Genomic DNA, 18,077 nt, shown 5'->3' on the forward strand with positions numbered 1-18,077 from the left:
GTTGATGTAGTCGTACGTCTTCATGATCCGACCGATCCAAGTACTGTACGTACGGCACCTCTGAGTTCAGCACACGTTCAGCTCGATGACGTCCCGCGAACTCCGATACAGCAGACCTTCACGGGAGAGTTCCGTCAGCACGACGGCGTGGTGACGGTGATGATGATGCTACTGACGCAGGGCTTCGCCTAAGCACCGCTACAATATGATTGATACGTCTCCAACGTATCTATAATTTTTGATTGCTCCATACTATATTATATTCTGTTTTGGACATTATTGGGCTTTATTATACACTTTTATATTATTTTTGGGACTAACCTATTAACCGGAGGCCCAGCCCAGAATTGCTGTTTTTTGCCTATTTCAGAGTTTCGCAGAAAAAGAATATCAAACAGAGTCCAAACGGAATGAAACCTTCGGGAACGTGATTTTTGGAACGAACGTGATCCAGAGGACTTGGACCCTACGTCAAGAAAGCAACCAGGAGGGCACGAGGTAGGGGGGCGCGCCTACCCCCTGGGCACGCCCTCCACCCTCGTGGGGGCCACGTTGCTCCACCGACGTACTTCTTCCTCCTATATATACCTACGTACCCCAAACTACCAGATACGGAGCCAAAAACCTAATTCCACCGCCGCAACCTTCTGTACCCGTGAGATCCCATCTTGGGGCCTTTTCTGGAGCTCCGCCGGAGGGGGCATCGATCACGGAGGGCTTCTACATCAACACCATAGCCTCTCCGATGATGTGTGAGTAGTTTACCTCAGACCTTTGGGTCCATAGTTATTAGCTAGATGGCTTCTTCTCTCTTTTTGGATCTCAATACAATGTTCTCCCCCTCTCTCATGGAGATCTATTCGATGTAATCTTCTTTTGCGGTGTGTTTGTTGAGACCGATGAATTATGGGTTTATGATCAAGTTTATCTATGAACAATATTTGAATCTACGCTGAATTCTTTTATGTATGATTGGTTATCTTTGCAAGTCTCTTCGAATTATCAGTTTGGTTTGGCCTACTAGATTGATCTTTCTTGCAATGGGAGAAGTGCTTAGCTTTGGGTTCAATCTTGCGGTGTCCTTTCCTAGTGACAGTAGGGGCAGCAAGGCACGTATTATATTGTTGCCATCGAGGATAACAAGATGGGGTTTGTATCATATTGCATGAGTTTATCCCTCTACATCATGTCATCTTGCTTAAACGTTACTCTGTTCTTATGGACTTAATACTCTAGATGCATGCTGGATAGCGGTCGATGTGTGGAGTAATAGTAGTAGATGCAGGCAGGAGTCGGTCTACTTGTCTCGGACGTGATGCCTATATACATGACCATACCTAGATATTCTCATAACTATGCTCAATTCTGTCAATTGCTCAACAGTAATTTGTTCACCCACCGTAATACTTATGCTCTTGAGAGAAGCCACTAGTGAAACCTATGGCCCCCGGGTCTATTTTCCATCATATTAATCTCCCGACAACAAGCTATTTATGGCGCCGTTTTTATTTTACTTTCTTTACTTTGCATCTTTATCATAAAAATACCAAAAATATTATCTTATCATATCTATCAGATCTCACTCTCATAAGTGACCGTGTAGGGATTGACAACCCCTTATCGCGTTGGTTGCGAGGATTTATTTGTTTGTGTAGGTGCGAGGGACTCGTGCGTGGCCTCCTACTGGATTGGTACCTTGGTTCTCAAAAACTGAGGGAAATACTTACACTACTTTGCTGCATCACCCTTTCCTCTTCAAGGGAAAACCAACGCAGTGCTCAAGAGGTAGCAATGATCGAGGTGGAATATGGTGGAGGGGGGCACCGCACACGGCTAAGAGATCAAGAGATCAATTGTTGTGTCTAGACGTGCCCCCCTGCCCCCGTATATCAAGGACCAGGGGCAGGAGGCGGCCGGCCAGGGGAGGGCGCGCCAGGGAGGAGTCCTACTCCCACCGGGAGTAGGACTCCCTCTTTTCCTAGTTGGAGTGGGAGGGGGAAAGGAAGGGAAGGAGAGAGGGGGAAGGAAAGGGGGCGCCCCCCCCCCCTCCTTGTCCAATTCGGACAAGAGGGGGAGGGGGGCGCGGCCAGCCCTAGCCGCCCTTCCCCTTCTCCACTAAGGGCCATCTTGGCCCATTAAACTCCCCGGGGGGTTCCGGTAACCCCTCGGTACTCCGGTATATGTCAGAAACTCCCCGAAACCATTCCGGTGTCCGAACATAGTCGTCCAATATATAGATATTTACGTCTCGACCATTTCGAGACTCCTCGTCATGTCCGTGATCACATCCGGGACTCCGAACAACCTTCGGTACATCAAAACACAAAAACTCATAATACAATCGTCATCGAAACTTTAAGCGTGCGGACCCTACGGGTTCGAGAACAATGTAGACATGACCGAGACACGTCTCCGGTCAATAACCAATAGCGGAACCTGGATGCTCATATTGGCTCCTACATATTCTACGAAGATCTTTATCGGTCAAACCGCATAACAACATACGTTGTTCCCTTTGTCATCTGTATGTTACTTGCCCGAGATTCAATCGTCGTTATCTCAATACCTAGTTCAATCTCTTTACCGGCAAGTCTCTTTACTCGTTCCGTAATACATCATCTCGCAACTAACTCATTAGTTACAATGCTTGCAAGGCTTATAGTAATGTGCATTACCGAGTGGGCCCAGAGATACCTCTCTGACAATCGGAGTGACAAATCCTAATCTCGAAATACGCCAACCCAACAAGTACCTTCGGAGACACCTGTAGATCACCTTTATAATCACCCAGTTACGTTGTGACGCTTGGTAGCACACAAAGTGTTCCTCCGGTAAACGGGAGTTGCATAATCTCATAGTCATAGAAACATGTATAAGTCATGAAGAAAGCAATAGCAACATACTAAACGATCAAGTGCTAAGCTAACGGAATGGGTCAAGTCAACAATCACATCATTCTCCTGATGATGTGATCCCGTTAATCAAATGACAACTCATGTCTATGGCCAGGAAACATAACCATCTTTGATTAACGAGCTAGTCAAGTAGAGGCATACTAGTGACACTCTGTTTGTCTATGTATTCACACATGTATCATGTTTCTGGTTAATAAAATTCTAGCATGAATAATAAACATTTATCATGATATAAGGAAATAATTAATAACTTTATTGTTGCCTCTAGGGCATATTTCCTTCACTTGGGCGTGAACCCCTCCTCATCAACTTCTTCATCGGGCCCATCGTCATCGGAGTCCGATGCATATGCACGAGAAAAAGGGATGGATTGCTCCATTGTCTCTTACACATGATATTGCTCGAGATCACCCACATTGTTGTCATGGAGATCAACTTCGTTGTCATCCTCCTCGTACTCATCATTCTCCTCTTCAAAAGCTTCATTTTGGTTGTTTGGAATCGGGCTCAATGTTGGCCAATCTTGTTGCGTGAAATGAGGTTCACTCATTTGATCTTGGTTCATGGGTGGGGGAGTACTAGCAACCAACGGGGAGGGGTTCCGGTTCAAGTCCAAATTCAAAGTAGACTCAACTTTCTTGGAGGCAAATAACTCAAGAGCCTTGTCTAGAGATTCGGCAACCGTCTCCTTGTATGCAACCCAACGTTGCTCGGAGTTCACACGCATTGTCTTCCAACGAATGTGCATTCCAAAACCAACATTATGCCTCCCCTCGAAATCAACAACGTCACTTGGGTCCATCCAATTCAAATCCTTCCTCACTTGTTCCAAGAGCTCCGCATAGCTAGGACTACTCTCAAACACCATGTCAAGCTCATCCGGGTCCGGCTCATCATTGCCTTTCCAAAAGGCCTCTTTATCCACATGATGAACATAAACACATGTTCTTCCCATCCCTACAATAATAAAAAACACATATATCAAGTAAGTACTTAACCAAATATTTGCAAAAAATACATAAGCCCTAACATAGATATGAAACAATAACCCTAACCCCCACTTCACAATAGACACAACCATAACAATAGCATAACCCTAACCCTAAACCCAACATAAAAACACACATAACCCTAACCCTAGCATAGTATGAAGCCTAACCCTACCAAATTAGCAAAGAAACATAACATGATTCAACACAAATTTCCAAATCCAAGCCAAAACTAGGGTTTCTACAAACTAGCAAGATTTGATCAAATGTGACAATTTCTATGGATGAAAACGAGGGGATCGGAGGAGATTACCTTAAGGGAGGGGTTGGCTTCGATATCCATGGTCAAATACTCCAGATTTGCAAGATTTAAGAAGGATTTGAGAGGGGGGAGAGGGGAAGAGAGGAGGGCCGCAAGGCTAAGGGTTTGGGTGGGGTGGGGGTGGGAGGGGAGAGAGGGTGGGGCCAGCATAAGTGACACAAACTGTGCAGCGCCTAAGAAACGGGCGCTGCACATTACAAGTGTGACGCCTACGGGCTAGGCGCTGCACATGAACAGTGTGGCGCATATGCGTTGGGCGCTGCACGGCTGGCTGTGGGGCCGTCCCTAGCCCCGGGCTGCCACGCTGGCCGGCCATGCGACGCCTGAGCCAACGGTGCTGCATAGTGCAATGCAGCGCCCGGCTGTCGGGCGTCACACGAAAGAGTCACCAACGTGAATTTTTTTCGAAAGCATGTCAGTTCGTGATTTGATTTTGCCCTAAGGTCAAATATGTGATTTCTGCCTCCTTCATGTACATCCAAATCCAAAAGCAAAGATCAAACACACGCATATGAAAAAGGCAGCGAGCAGGAATGTGTACAGCCTTGGCACTTGAACCACCCCCGAACGAACGTGTGGTAGAAGTTAGAAGTAGATACGGAGTATTAGTTGGGATGGCAGTGCATGGGCAAGCATGCATGTGATCCTCCATGTGATGTGAGCAAGCATAGCATGTGGTGTGCACGCATGTGCCTCGCGACCCAGTATCCTTTGCTGCTGCTTGACTGATCCATGGTAGACGCGCAACACCGGCAGGATCTGGGCACGCAAGGGCAGGGCTGGCAGGATAAGAGCAACTCCAATGGGCCGACCTAAACGGACGGCGATTTTGTCCGCTTTTTATCCGTTTGGGTCGGCCGTCCTTCCTGCGTCCGTCCTCTTTTAGATTTGGGTCGGCAACGCGTCCAACGCGTCGACCCATATGTGCCGGCGTGGCCGTCTGGCCGCTCAATATTTACATTGATTTGCATTTAAACATATTGTCAAATAATATAGTTTTACCGAATAAAAATATTATAGTTTTACAAGCCGGATACAAATAAAAATGTTTCACGTAGTTTTGAAAACGAATAAAAGAAGATACATCTATTGGTTACCAACATGAGTCCATATATGCTCAACCAAATCATTTTGCAGCTGCACGTGAATTTCCCAATCACGCATGTCTTCATGAAATTGGGTGAACTGTTCAAATGTTGCCGCTACTCCATGCTCAGGCACAACATTCTCACTCTGAAACTGAAAACCTTGATCGTACAGACGTTCCAGGCGCTCATCTTCTACGGTCATATTGTGCATGATCATACAAGCAGTCATCACCTCGCATAGTTTCTGCGTGCTCCAGGTATTAGCAGGATACCGAATGATGCCCCGTCGAGATTGCAAAACACCAAAGGCACGCTCGACATCCTTCCTGGCACTCTCTTGCTCCTGGGCAAATCTTTTCCTCTTCTCTCCGACAGGGTTGGGTATTGTCTTGACAATAGTGGTCCACTGAGGATAGATACCGTCACCCAGGTAGTATTCTTTGTCGTAGTTGTGTCCGTTGACAGTAAAGTTCACCGGTGGGATGTTGCCTTCGGCAAGCCTAGCAAACATCGGCGAGTGCTGAAGCACGTTGATATCATTGTGTGATCCAGCCATGCCAAAGAAAGAGTGCTAGATCCAGAGATCTTGAGACGCCACGACCTCTAATATGATAGTGCAAGCCCTGACATGTCCCTTATACTGCCCTTGCCAAGCGGAAGGACAGTTCTTCGACTCCCAGTGCATGCGTCTATCCTGCCAAGCATCCCTGGGAAGCCCCTTTTGGCATTCATCGCCAACAAACGGGCTGTATCTTCAGCTGTTGGCTCTCTCAAGTACTCAGGGACAAACACAACAATAACAGCCTTGCAGAACTTATACAGGGACTCTAGGCATGTAGACTCACTCATACGGACGTACTCGTCAATGAGATCACCGGGCACTCCGTATGCAAGCATTCGGATGGCGGCAGTGCATTTCTGATAAGAGGAGAAACCGATCTTGCCGACGGCATCCTCATCGGCGGAGTCCATTTTCGTACCTTGGCAAACTGTCGAACAGGTTGCGGGCGTCGAAGAAGGAGACGGACGTGAGGGGAGCCGCGGCGCGCACGGGCCAGCTAGCTGCCCTGCCGACGTCAGACGAGCGTGCCGGTGAGGATCTGGCTGGGGCGGCGAGGCGGCCTCTTGGTCGCGGGCGGCTGTGCGGTTGGGGGAGCGGCGGTGGGAAACAGTTTGCTCCCCGGCGGCAAGACGGCGGTGGCGGGGCGATGGGGGGAGTGAGCGGCGTTGCTAGGCAGATGTGGAGGCGGCGGCAGCTGGCAGAGTCACCGGCAAAAGATGGCGGCGGCGTCGGCGACGAAGGAAGCAGGCGAGGGTTGCTGTTGGCTGTGGGGTGGGGGGAGGCCAATGAGTCACCGACCAGCGGGCCCGGGGAAAGGAGAAGGCGAGCGTGCGCGCGTCCGTCGCGTGTCCGCGCCGACGCAAATCCGGCTAAAAAATGGGCCGGAAATGGGTCGGCCGCGGACGAAAAGCGGACGCGCATCCGTTTGGATCGGCGCAACTCGACGCGTTGCGCCGACTTTTCGGTCTGCACCGACCTAAACGAACGGCGGCAGACGAAATGAGTCGCCTCATTAGAGTTGCTCTAAGAATATCATGTGGATCCGCACGTGCACCGGCGACGCCGACATCGCCGAGGACGCACTGCACCTTCCTTGCTGACCTGTGCGCAACAAATGACTATCAATGTGCCGCACGCGCGCATGTCGCCGTCCGTGGAGCTCCATGATCGATCCGTCCCTGTGCATTCTGCAAGAAGGAAGGAAAAAAGAGGGCCACACGTGGGAATCTTTTTCTGACTCCGGGCTCATCTGCATCCGTGTTGAATAAACAAATCAAAATAAATATTAAATTTTTTTGAAAAATTCCATTTTTTTTTTCATCATAGACAATTTGATACGTGAGTTCCGCCCCAATTTTCAAATTATTTGGACAACTGAGCAACTCTCGGCAAAAAAGACAAATTCGTGGTCTGTAAAACAGTTTACTGTTCATGTACTGTTTTGATCTGATTTGTCTTTTTTGCTGAGAGTTACTCGGATATCCAAATGAGCTAATATTTGGAGCGAACCTCTCGCAATAAATTGTCTACCATGGAAAAAAAAAGTGATTTTTTTTAATTTTTCTAGTTTTTATTTCGAATTTTTTTCTGACCAGGTGCAGATGAGCCCGGGCACCGAATCGCTGCACTTGCCAGCAACGTAAATAAATGTAATGTACTATCTCTATCCTGGTTATCGGTCTCCTTTGTAATTTGTGCTAAATTTTGACCAAAAATATAACTAATAAAATATTAATGCATGTTAATCAAAATTATATCGTTAGACTCATATTTGAACATAGTTTTCAATAATGTAATTTTTGATGACATGCATGAACATTTTATTACTTAAATGTATGGTCAAATTTGGCACAGAAAACAATGAAGACTAATAAACCTGGACGAAGGTAGTATGCAGCAATGAGCGTCCATCAATCCATGGACCATGCACGCAGAAATATTTATGAATTTAAAAGTTGTTCACAAATATGACAAGATATTCATGAATTTTAAAATGTGAACGAACTACAAGAAATGTTCATGAATTTACAGTATGTTCCCAAATTTTTAAAAATATTCACCAAATAAAAAATGGGAAAAATATATTAAAAATAGGAAAGGAAAAATGAGCATGACAAAAAAGGAAAGAAACCTGATAGAAAAAAAATAAAACAAAGAAAAACAGGAAAACAGTAATAAAAGAAAGAAACCGAGCGGAAGACCACAAAACTAGAAGGATCGTTCTACATGACTGGCCCAATAGCCCCCGTGGACCGCTATGATTTCTCGACCGCCTCCGAGGTATGTGCGAAATATCACCCTATTAACCAACGTATTTGTCACGCATGGGTCGTACACTTTGTCTTTGTCTTTGTCTTATGTACATACATTTGTACCGAGCGACGAGCTGGTAATCGAAAGCTTGATTGCCACCTTTCGAAATCAATGCGTCGATGGATACTCTAGGACAGGTTGCTTTGTTTTGCAATGTAATTTCATATTTAAGGATGAAACACCTGTACTATTTTGATAGAAATGGCGCCCCAACCTCGAACCCGATAGGAGTAGGCTCCTTCGCATGTCGTCCATATATATATGATGGTTCGACGTGGTACGATAAAACAACGACACATGTCTCCCATACTTTCATCCATTCCATTATTATAGTCTAGTGACAAATTTGCCTCTGTCGGCATGTCACTTTTGTGAACACGAGGGGATTCGTTCTTTTTCTCCCGTCATTCGATCTTTGAACAGTGTATTGTTTTTCTGGTCCGTTTTGCCGGTGCTATGTGGCCAGTGGGGTGTCCAATTTCTCTTTCTCCGTGCTGCATATGTTTTAATATTCTTTTTATAGAGCATATTGTGTGTTTTAATATTCTACAACGTGCTATTAGCTCTAGTGCTCTAGACACCTGGCTCCCGAGCATGCATTTGTGTTCAGACACTTTGATGGTGCCATGGCTGCACGAATGGATACCTTAATCTTGTTCAAAGACCGTGGAATGAACTTTCCCTCATTACAAGAAAGTTCACCCATGCCTTTTGACAATGGCACCATTAGGAAAGTTCTTAGACAGGCCTCGAACGCCATGCACTACCATCATGCTATCGCTGATAAAAGGAAGAGATCACTCTTGTGGATGACATATGACCCATTTAGCATTGTTGGAGATATTACAAACTCCTACTCCCTCCGTTCCAAAATAGATGACTCAACTTTGTACTAATTTTAGTACAAAGTTATAATAAAAGTTGGGTCATCTATTTTAGGAGGGAGTACAAACCAACCAACTAATAGTGGAAATGTTTACCTTAATATTTAACATGCCCTAGGAAGAAGTGTCAAGAAATGATGCATTAGACTACTCAAAGTAGGAGTAACATGGTATATCCAGATAAAATAGATGACGTGTCAAACAAGTAATGAAGAAAGAGAGGCAAGATGAGTCTATAACCTAATAAACGTGTCAAGCAAGTAATGAAGAAAGTGGGTAACATATATAGAATAGTAACATAAGCATGTTACTAGTCTAAATTACTCCCCACTGTGCTTGTGCTTAGTCTTAGGAGTGACTGGCTGGAGTATTGTATGCTATTTTGACCGGCCAATCGTTACCCACTCCATCTGATGGTGAAACTAGCCACCACACGCACACATGTGTACATCGATGGGCGGTATCCATTGTCCAAGCACAGCAAAAGTAGAGGTGGTATCCACATCCATCCACCGGTGGGGCCGGGGAGGGATGGAGAGGCGAGAAGAGGACAAGCGAGAGGCGCTCGTGCGACCCTGATTTGATTGAGGGATCAGCCACATGCCGTGCCTTAGCTCATTCATGTAGCAGTACATCCAAGACCAAAAGCAAAGATCCAACGCACGCATATGAAAAGGCAGCGAGGAGGAATGTGTACAGCCTTGGCACAAGAAGCACCCCAGAACGAACGAGCGATAGAAGTTAGCAGTAGATAGATGCTACAGTAGAGGGGAGTGCATGGGCAAGGATGCATGTGATCCTCCATGTGAGCAGGCATGGCATGGCATGGCATGTGATGTGGAGGGGAGAGAGGAGGGAAGGAAGAGTGACCGAGGAGGGAGGAACATTCCCCGCCCGTGTGCACGCATGCATGTGCCTCGCAACCCAGTAGCAGTAGGTATCCTTTGCTGCAGCTTGCTTGATTGGTGATAGATAGAGGGAGGCCTGGGTGCAACAGCAAATGGCCGTCAATCCATGAATGCGCGCGCACGTCGCCGTCCGTGGAGCTCGATGATCGATCGGCAAGGAAGCAAGTTTCTTGCGTTGCGCCGATCGATCCATCCCTCTGCAAGGAAGGAGGAGAGAGGGCCACACGTACACGAGTACTAGTAAATAAATGGATGCAGTAATGAGCGTCCATCATCAGTGACCATGCCCATCACCTACCTTTGCCTAATGGCTCCTAGGCCCACGCGGCCATGCATGGCCCCAGCGCAGCACACCGAGCTAGCAGTAGTACTAGCCAGCCGATGCAAATGCCACACACTACTCTGTTGGAGCTCTGCTTTGCACTGTTGCTGCTGCACCGTGCGCCGAACCCGGCCGATCCGTCCGTCCGTCCGTCCATCTCCTGCTTGCTTGCCGCCTTCATTGCCCGCAACCACTCCACGTGCTCCTCCTACGTGCACTGTGTCCGGAGCTTCAGCCCCACACGCGCACGCGCGGCCAGCAGAGCAGCAGGCAGATCAGAGAGGCAGAGGCAGAGTCGTAGCCCCCCTAGGGTAAGGCAAGATTGTCGGTGGAGACTTGTGCGTATAGCGCGTCGTACGTACGTACGTATCTGAAATTCTGAATACTACCAGCACTACTCTGCAGCTTCACCAGGTCACCATCTCGCGACCGTGTGCCCACGCTGATGACCCATCCATGTTGTACCAGCCAGCAACACCAATCAACACTGCTGAGATCCCTCCCTCCGTACGTGCACCTTGGACAGGAACGTGTGCGTCGCCGTCCGTCCATATATTCCGTCAGCATCTTTCTCTCTCTCCGGTCGTCAAACAAACGAGATGGACGCATCGATGGGATGCACGGACTCACCACCCCCTGCCTGCCCTGCCCTCCATACCACCTAAGAGCATCTACGGCTGAACTTGACAAATCCGACCACTCAAACACCTCCAGATGCGTGTACACAGCCGCCGCCGGCCCCCAAGTTCCTCCTCGCCATCGGATATGCCTCCCAGACGCTCGACGACGTCGTTTCCAAGCTACTCGTGGCCGTTCGCAACGCTCGAGCTACGGCATCGACACCTAACACTCAGGCCGCCGCGCATCAATTCCGCCACCATCTCGCCTGATTCGGATGTTCCCGCCTCCGTGCTCGCTTTCAAGCCTCTCCACGGTTACGTTAGATCTTCATGTTTCATGTGGTTCGAAAAACATAGGTATTGTTGTGAAAGCAAATTTCTTTTGGCTAACCAAATCTTGTCTCTCCTCCACATAAAATGATATGGATTTGTTGGGTAGCCAAACTTCAAACATAAAATGGATCTAGGTAGCTAAATTCTAAATCAGCTATTGGAGAAGCTCTAGGTGTGTCACCATCTGCCCATGATTTCACCAGTCAAACACACGGACGGCCGGCTGCAATTGAGTGGTACATATGCTACTCAGGAGTCCGTACAGAGCCAAACAAAAAAGTGAATAAATATTTCGATTATTTCCGTATAGAGCGCGCGCGCATAATACACATACAGATACATGGATCACGCCAGCACTGTAGAGTACCGTGCAACGAAATGGGCTCCGCTAGTTGTGCCGTATCGATCGTACCAATTGATTGATTGATTGACTCGAGATCTCGCCAACCGGTTTGACCCACCGGCCCGGGATTCAATTATATTATCCACGTACACCGTCTATTTTATTAAAATATTTAAGTTTAGACGGTTCAATTTAACCTTCCAAAAACAGTCTTGCATTAAGAAACAGACGTAATGGCTTTTAAAATCGCGTGACGCTACGGTTAAGCTGAGATTAGTTGGCTAATTACGGAATTGATTCGGACGATCAAGTCTCCGACAGACATTGTGCTAGGAGCACAGTGAGACAGGGAAAACAGAGTGCACGTAACATCATGATTTACTAGCCATAACTTTGTGAGAAAATTTACATTACTCACTCAAGATGCCAATAATCTGAGGGAGAGAGAAGGAGGACAGAGGGCGCACGAGTGGGTATGCATGGCAGGCAGGGAGATGTAGCCACTGAAACCAGCCCCGCATGCGGTAGGGCCCGAGGTGATTTATTTATGTGCAGTACCAGTACATGGTGCCACCCACACCCACATGCCGCACCCAGCAGCAGCAGCAGTGCCCAGCCATTTCATCCATCTAATCTAATCTACCATCATCCAACCCAATAATCCATCCATGCATCCCAAAGGACCATGAATTATGTTCATGTCAGTGGGTTATCAGCTAGTTAAATCACAGATCCAAGCAGTACATGGTCCAACGCAAACCACCCCATGTGCCACCTCACTTACTCGAAATGCAGCCTCCCTCGGTGTCTAATTTTATTCCAACAACAAAAAAGTTAATCTACACTAAAGAGTACAGAGTGTAAATCTCATTGAGCTAAGCCAGCACTGTGCATGAGCAATCAGTGGGCGGACACAAGCATGTATCTTGCACATGGCACCCATGCAATGCAACACCTCCCTTTCCAATAATCTCCTCTTTCTTTTGCAATCCTCATGATTGATCGGATCGGCATCGACGATTGACCCAATATTCACTGGCAAATCTCCGACCAAGATCAACAACAAACGTTTTTCTTTCCTTTCGTTGAGAATAAAACTACCAGGGGGTGGATAATCACCAGTATATACAAATCTTGGATAAACTGCTTTGAGCAATGCTATACTTAGGGCATCTCCCACGCTCCGACCTCTAAAAGGGTCACACTATTTGTCCACGAACTGGTACGGATCGGTCTGCCAATACTAATGCGGAAGTCGGCCATCTAATGGCATGCCGTAAACATCCGCCCAATTCTGGCGCCAAATTTCATTTCAAATGCATAACAGTATGGATCTATTTTCCAGCTGCATCGCATGGCTCCCCCACGATTCACCATCGTTGGGAGTCACCGCCGCCATGGCCACCACCACCTAGGGCTAGGAGTGAGTGAGGTGAGGGGAGAGAGACACTCTGGCAGTCGCTTTAACCTGGTCTGCCGAGGTCAAAGCGGCCTCGCCTAACAGTAGTTTCTATGCATGAATTATGTCTGTCTCCGTTTCTTTTTAGTCTGCATATAAGATTTGATCAAGTCAAACTTTGTAAAGTTTGATCAACTTTGTAGAAAAAAAATATATCACAATACTAAAGCTATATAGTATGAAAACTAATTTCATGATGCATATAACAATATTGATTTCATATTGTGAATCTCGATATATTTTTTATAAACTCAGTCAAAATTAACAAGGTTTGACTTTGATCGAATCTTTTATGCAGACTAAAAAGAAATGAAGGGAGTATCACAATGTCCGTTTTCGTGGCCCGCATTGAAGATGCGTACATGCAGTAGACGGTGAAGTTTCGTTTAGCCCTAATGGTACATGTAATAGACGGTGAAATTTACTTGGGAGTGTTCAAAATTTCTGTAAAAAAATTACTATGACAGAGCTTTGTACCAGGTGTGAATGGCGAGGTAAAACCAAGACAAGCACACATGGGGAGCAGCGGCATCTCGGCGGGATACCTTTTTGACCGTCTGGCCGCAGACCAACACCCGCACGGACGGCGCGGCACCGGCTTCGAGGCCGAGCATGCGCCTCCTCCTCCTATCCTATGCGTAGCCCCAGGACTAGTCATTTTACTCTGCTCCGCTCCCACTAGCACTGGAGTATTTTGTTGCCTTGTGTGTAAAATTTCTGGTGCTCCCGTCTTCTCGATCCCCTCCTCCCCTCCATGCTCAAGACCTCACCTTGGAATGGGGACCCTCATCGGAAAAAGAAATGGAAGCCCTCCATTTTTACACCAAGGGGGTGGATAATCTCCTCCTCCCCCGCCTTGTATAAAAGGGCCTCCTCCTCGGCCTAACTCCTCCAGTCCAGAGCAACACTTGTTGCCAACACAGGCACCACCAGCTCTGCTCTGCTCTGCCTGCCTCTTGAACCAAAACAGAGCATCCAAGAGGAGGCGGTGGCAGAGGTAGAAGAAGAAGAAGATGGCGCTCCTCCTCTTGGTGCTGGTCGGCGTTGTGGTCGGCGTGGTGGTGGCGAGCAGCCTGCTGCTGAGGTGGAACGAGGTGAGGTATGGCAACGGCCGGAGGAAGGAGGGCCGCTTGCCGCCGGGGACAATGGGGTGGCCGCTCTTCGGGGAGACCACCGAGTTCCTCAAGCAAGGGCCATCCTTCATGAAGCAGAGGAGGCTCAGGTATGCATGCTTTACTCGATGGTGGTACATTCTTGCGTCTTCTTCCTCGGATTACTAGCTTGCGAGTAGCTACTACTGTCTTCAGTCTGGACATGTCGCTTCGCCGGGATTTGGGGGATTTTGTTGGACATCAAGTTGGTTGGTTTGTGCTGTGGGGAACTCGGCTGCAAATGGATCCAATAATAGAGAACCACTCACTCTGTCCTTGCCGCTCTGGCGCTTGGGCAGCAGTAATAGAAGTGTAGTCCTAGTAGTAGTACTATTGTTAAGAGAGAAATTGCAGTTTCTTCTATTTTTCATTATCAGCAGAGCCTTCTTTGTCAAGCGATTTTTAGTAGTAATTAGTACTTCCCCTGTTCATCTTATATTTATCCTCCGTCCTATAATATAAGAGCGTATGCGGGGGAGCGCTATGTTACCAAAAAGTTAGTAGTACCTCCTGCACTACATGAATCCATAAACTATGGAAATGCGCCGGTTTGGCAGCTGCTTTCCGGTTATGATGAAAGGTGATCTGGAGAGGAGGAGTATCACTAGCTTTTCGCTGCTTGTCCCCCAAAAGCTCACTCACGCACACGCTCACTCATCACTGTTCCAGCTCCCAAAGTACCATTTCGGTTGTATTTTATGATACTACAGATCAAAAGAGAAACACCTACCAGCTAAAAATATTGTTGCTCCTGCGTAATGATACTGTCTGCTTGCTTGCCTGCCTGCCATCAGGAAGAACAGTGAATCTTTAGCATAAAGCTTTTTCTTTAACGAGGAATGTTAGCATAATCCCATGCATAATGATAATCTTTGCTTGGGAATCTTAGCAATAAACTTTTCTGAGCGAGGAACTAAACTGGTGGTGCGCTGCTGCAGGTACGGGCGGCTGTTCCGGACGCACATCCTGGGCTGCCCAACGGTGGTGTGCATGGACCCGGAGCTCAACCGCCGGATGCTGCTCCAGGGCGAGGCCGGCGGCCTCGTCCCGGGCTACCCGCAGTCCATGCTCGACATCCTCGGCCGCAACAACATCGCCGCCGTGCACGGCCCGCTCCACCGCGTCATGCGCGGCGCCATGCTCGGCCTCGTCCGTCCCGCCATGCTCCGCACCAGCCTTCTCCCCAAGATCGACGCCTTCATGCGCGACCACCTCAGCGGCTGGGCCGGCAGCGTCGTCGACGTCCAGGCCAAGACCAAGGAGGTCAGTCAGTCACAACAGAAATGCTCTGCTCTGAAAAAAATGGGTAACCAAGCTCATAATAGTATATCACAGAATATTTGATATATCACATGTAGGAACAAATAAAAATTCCAAAGTGGTTGTTGCAGAGCTTTAAAGTAGTATCTCCTTGAATAAACAGAGTATCACTTTGATTTTATTTTTTCCAAAGTGGTTGCCGCTTTTGTGGTTGTTGCAGAGTTTCATAGAAGCATCTCCTCTCTTTGCAGAGTTTCATATAAGCATCATATCTAACTGACCTTCCCTTTGCCTTTCAGATGGCCTTGCTGTCCGCACTCAGACAGATCGCCGGCATAACCGCAGGCCCTCTCTCTGACGCCCTCAAGACGGAGCTATGCACCCTTGTGCTCGGCACCATTTCCTTGCCAATCAATCTCCCCGGAACCAGCTACTACCAAGGCTTCCAGGCTAGGAAGAAGCTTGTGTCCATGCTAGAGCAGATGATCGCCGAGCGGCGGTGCTCTGGTGAAGTGCATGATGACATGCTGGATGCTCTCTTGAGAAGCGGCAATGATGGGACCAGAGAGAAGCTCACTGATGAGCAGATCATTGACTTGCTCATCGCGCTCATTTACTCTGGGTATGAGACCATGTCGACGACCTCGATGATGGCCGTCAAGTACCTGTCAGATCACCCGCAAGCTCTCGAAGAACTCAGGGTATGTACAGACATACTCTGCAAATCAATTTTGATTCCAGAGAAAATTCCATGTGTTTCCGGAGTTTATTGATGACATTTTCACTTCTGAATGCAGAGAGAGCATCTTGATATCAGAAAGGGGAAATCGCCAGAGGAAGCCATCAGCTACGAAGATTTTAAGTCCATGGCCTTCACTCGAGCTGTAAGTAGAATTAAAAGTATAACAATAGAGGATAAAGTCAGACTAGGAATTTGGTATGAACAAGATCATGATGAACTGATGGATACATCTGTGCAGGTCATTTTTGAGACACTAAGATTAGCTACAGTTGTGAATGGGCTGCTGAGGAAAACTACTAAGGATGTAGAAATGAATGGTGAGATATGCTTGGAAATTAATCCTACCAATTTACCATTTTCTAGGCAAATGTTAAGTTAGTTCTAAAGCAGCATTATCGATTTCTTCCAGGGTATGTCATTCCAAAAGGGTGGAGAATCTATGTTTACACGAGGGAGATAAACTACGATCCATTCATGTATCCTGACCCAATGACTTTCAATCCGTGGAGGTGGCTGGTAAGTAAAAGAGCGAACAAATATGACCATCAAAACATCAGTACAACATCAGCAGAAGTTCTAACCTTTTGTTGCCTACTGAAAATGTACAGGAGAAGAACATGGAATCGCACCCGCACTTCATGTTGTTCGGAGGAGGCGGCCGGATGTGCCCCGGGAAGGAGGTGGGCACGGCGGAGATCGCGACTTTCCTCCACTATTTCGTGACCCGATACAGGTTTGTTCAACCTCTTCTTAGTCCACACTGATTCCATTTCGATGAACAGCTCCAGCGTTATTTACTGACATATACTTGGCATTGGTTTTGATGTTTCAGATGGGAGGAAGAAGGCAAGAACACCATCTTGAAATTCCCCCGTGTGGAAGCTCCCAACGGGCTACATATCCGGGTTCATGATTACTGATCTTGCAACATACATTTTGCAGAGTTTAGGTAGATATGGCCCTGACTGAGGCGACGAGAGTGCAATTCTGCGCCGATGGAAATATTAGATCAGCCTTGTAAGAAATAGGAAACATAGATATAGTGTAGGTATTATAGGTTTAGGAGGCAACTGATGTAGAAGGCCACAAGAGGCAACAATGTTCTTCTTTGTGATCAATTACATATGCATGATAAGCAGCACTAAACGTGTGTGATATGTCTGCTGGCTTCAATCTGATAAGCAGCAATTCATATGTGATATGTCAGGTAAGTTGAATCCGATAAGCAGCAACACATAAATGAGATGTGAGGTGACTTAAATCTGGTAAGCTGTACTACATGTTTCCTTACTGGGCTGGATTGCATAGAAGCGAAGGGCGACGGACACTTCGTGCCGTGACAACATTTTTGGTTGACATAGCAAATGGATTCTTTCACAAAAAATAAGGATGGAAGCCAATGACGAAAAGGCCATTAGAGCATCTACAGTCGGATAAGACAAATCAGATTGTGAACAGCCAGTCCTCAAATAATCACTTCCACAACCGGATACCACAATTTGGTGGAGTAATTGTATTAGATGCAGGCAGGAGTCGGTCTATTTTTCATGGACGTGATGCCTATATATGTGATCATTGCCATGAATAACATCATAATTATGCGTTTTTCTATCAATTGTCCAACAGTAATTTGTGTACCCATCGTATGCTACGTTTAGAGAGAGAAGCCTCTAGTGAAAACTATGGCCCCCGGGCCTACTTTTTAACATATTTCTAAAACCAAAAATACCTTGCTGAAATTTATTTACTTTTCTTTCACTTTTTAATTTATCTATCCATCACAATCAGATTTAATCCTTCTAAATAACGAGTTCAAGGGGATTGACAACCCTCTTGCCCTGTTGTGTGTGTAGGTGCTGCTTACTA

The 18,077-nt window shown here is 47.0% G+C and overlaps 1 protein-coding gene across 2 annotated transcripts; it reads left to right on the top strand.

Annotated features, from left to right (window-relative positions):
• Positions 1-13,783: 13,783 nt before the first annotated feature.
• On the top strand, positions 13,784-17,368 carry LOC123050998 (cytochrome P450 85A1). 2 transcript variants are annotated; one of them, XM_044473726.1, is made up of 8 exons: positions 13,798-14,280; positions 15,148-15,472; positions 15,769-16,170; positions 16,267-16,353; positions 16,450-16,528; positions 16,621-16,727; positions 16,820-16,944; positions 17,044-17,368. In XM_044473726.1, the coding sequence occupies exons 1-8, from the start codon at positions 14,072-14,074 to the stop codon at positions 17,129-17,131; spliced, it is 1,422 nt and encodes a 473-aa protein (XP_044329661.1). In that variant the 5' UTR covers positions 13,798-14,071; the 3' UTR covers positions 17,132-17,368. The 2 variants fall into 2 exon arrangements, with proteins under 2 accessions (XP_044329660.1, XP_044329661.1); XM_044473725.1 differs by having other exon boundaries at positions 13,784-14,280; positions 16,267-16,528.
• The last annotated feature ends 709 nt before the right edge of the window (positions 17,369-18,077 follow it).

The sequence above is a fragment of the Triticum aestivum genome, chromosome 2D, assembly GCF_018294505.1.
Source record: "Triticum aestivum cultivar Chinese Spring chromosome 2D, IWGSC CS RefSeq v2.1, whole genome shotgun sequence".
In the NCBI taxonomy this organism is placed as follows: Eukaryota; Viridiplantae; Streptophyta; class Magnoliopsida; order Poales; family Poaceae; genus Triticum; species Triticum aestivum.

Bases quoted from the DNA above. Each gene is read 5' to 3' on its own strand.
- LOC123050998 (XM_044473725.1), top strand. From the start codon at position 14,072: ATGGCGCTCCTCCTCTTGGTGCTGGTCGGCGTTGTGGTCGGCGTGGTG. The intron at 16,171-16,266 runs GTATGTACAGAC...TTCTGAATGCAG, and splicing joins AAGCTCTCGAAGAACTCAGG to AGAGAGCATCTTGATATCAG. The intron at 16,529-16,620 runs GTGAGATATGCT...GATTTCTTCCAG, and splicing joins TAAGGATGTAGAAATGAATG to GGTATGTCATTCCAAAAGGG.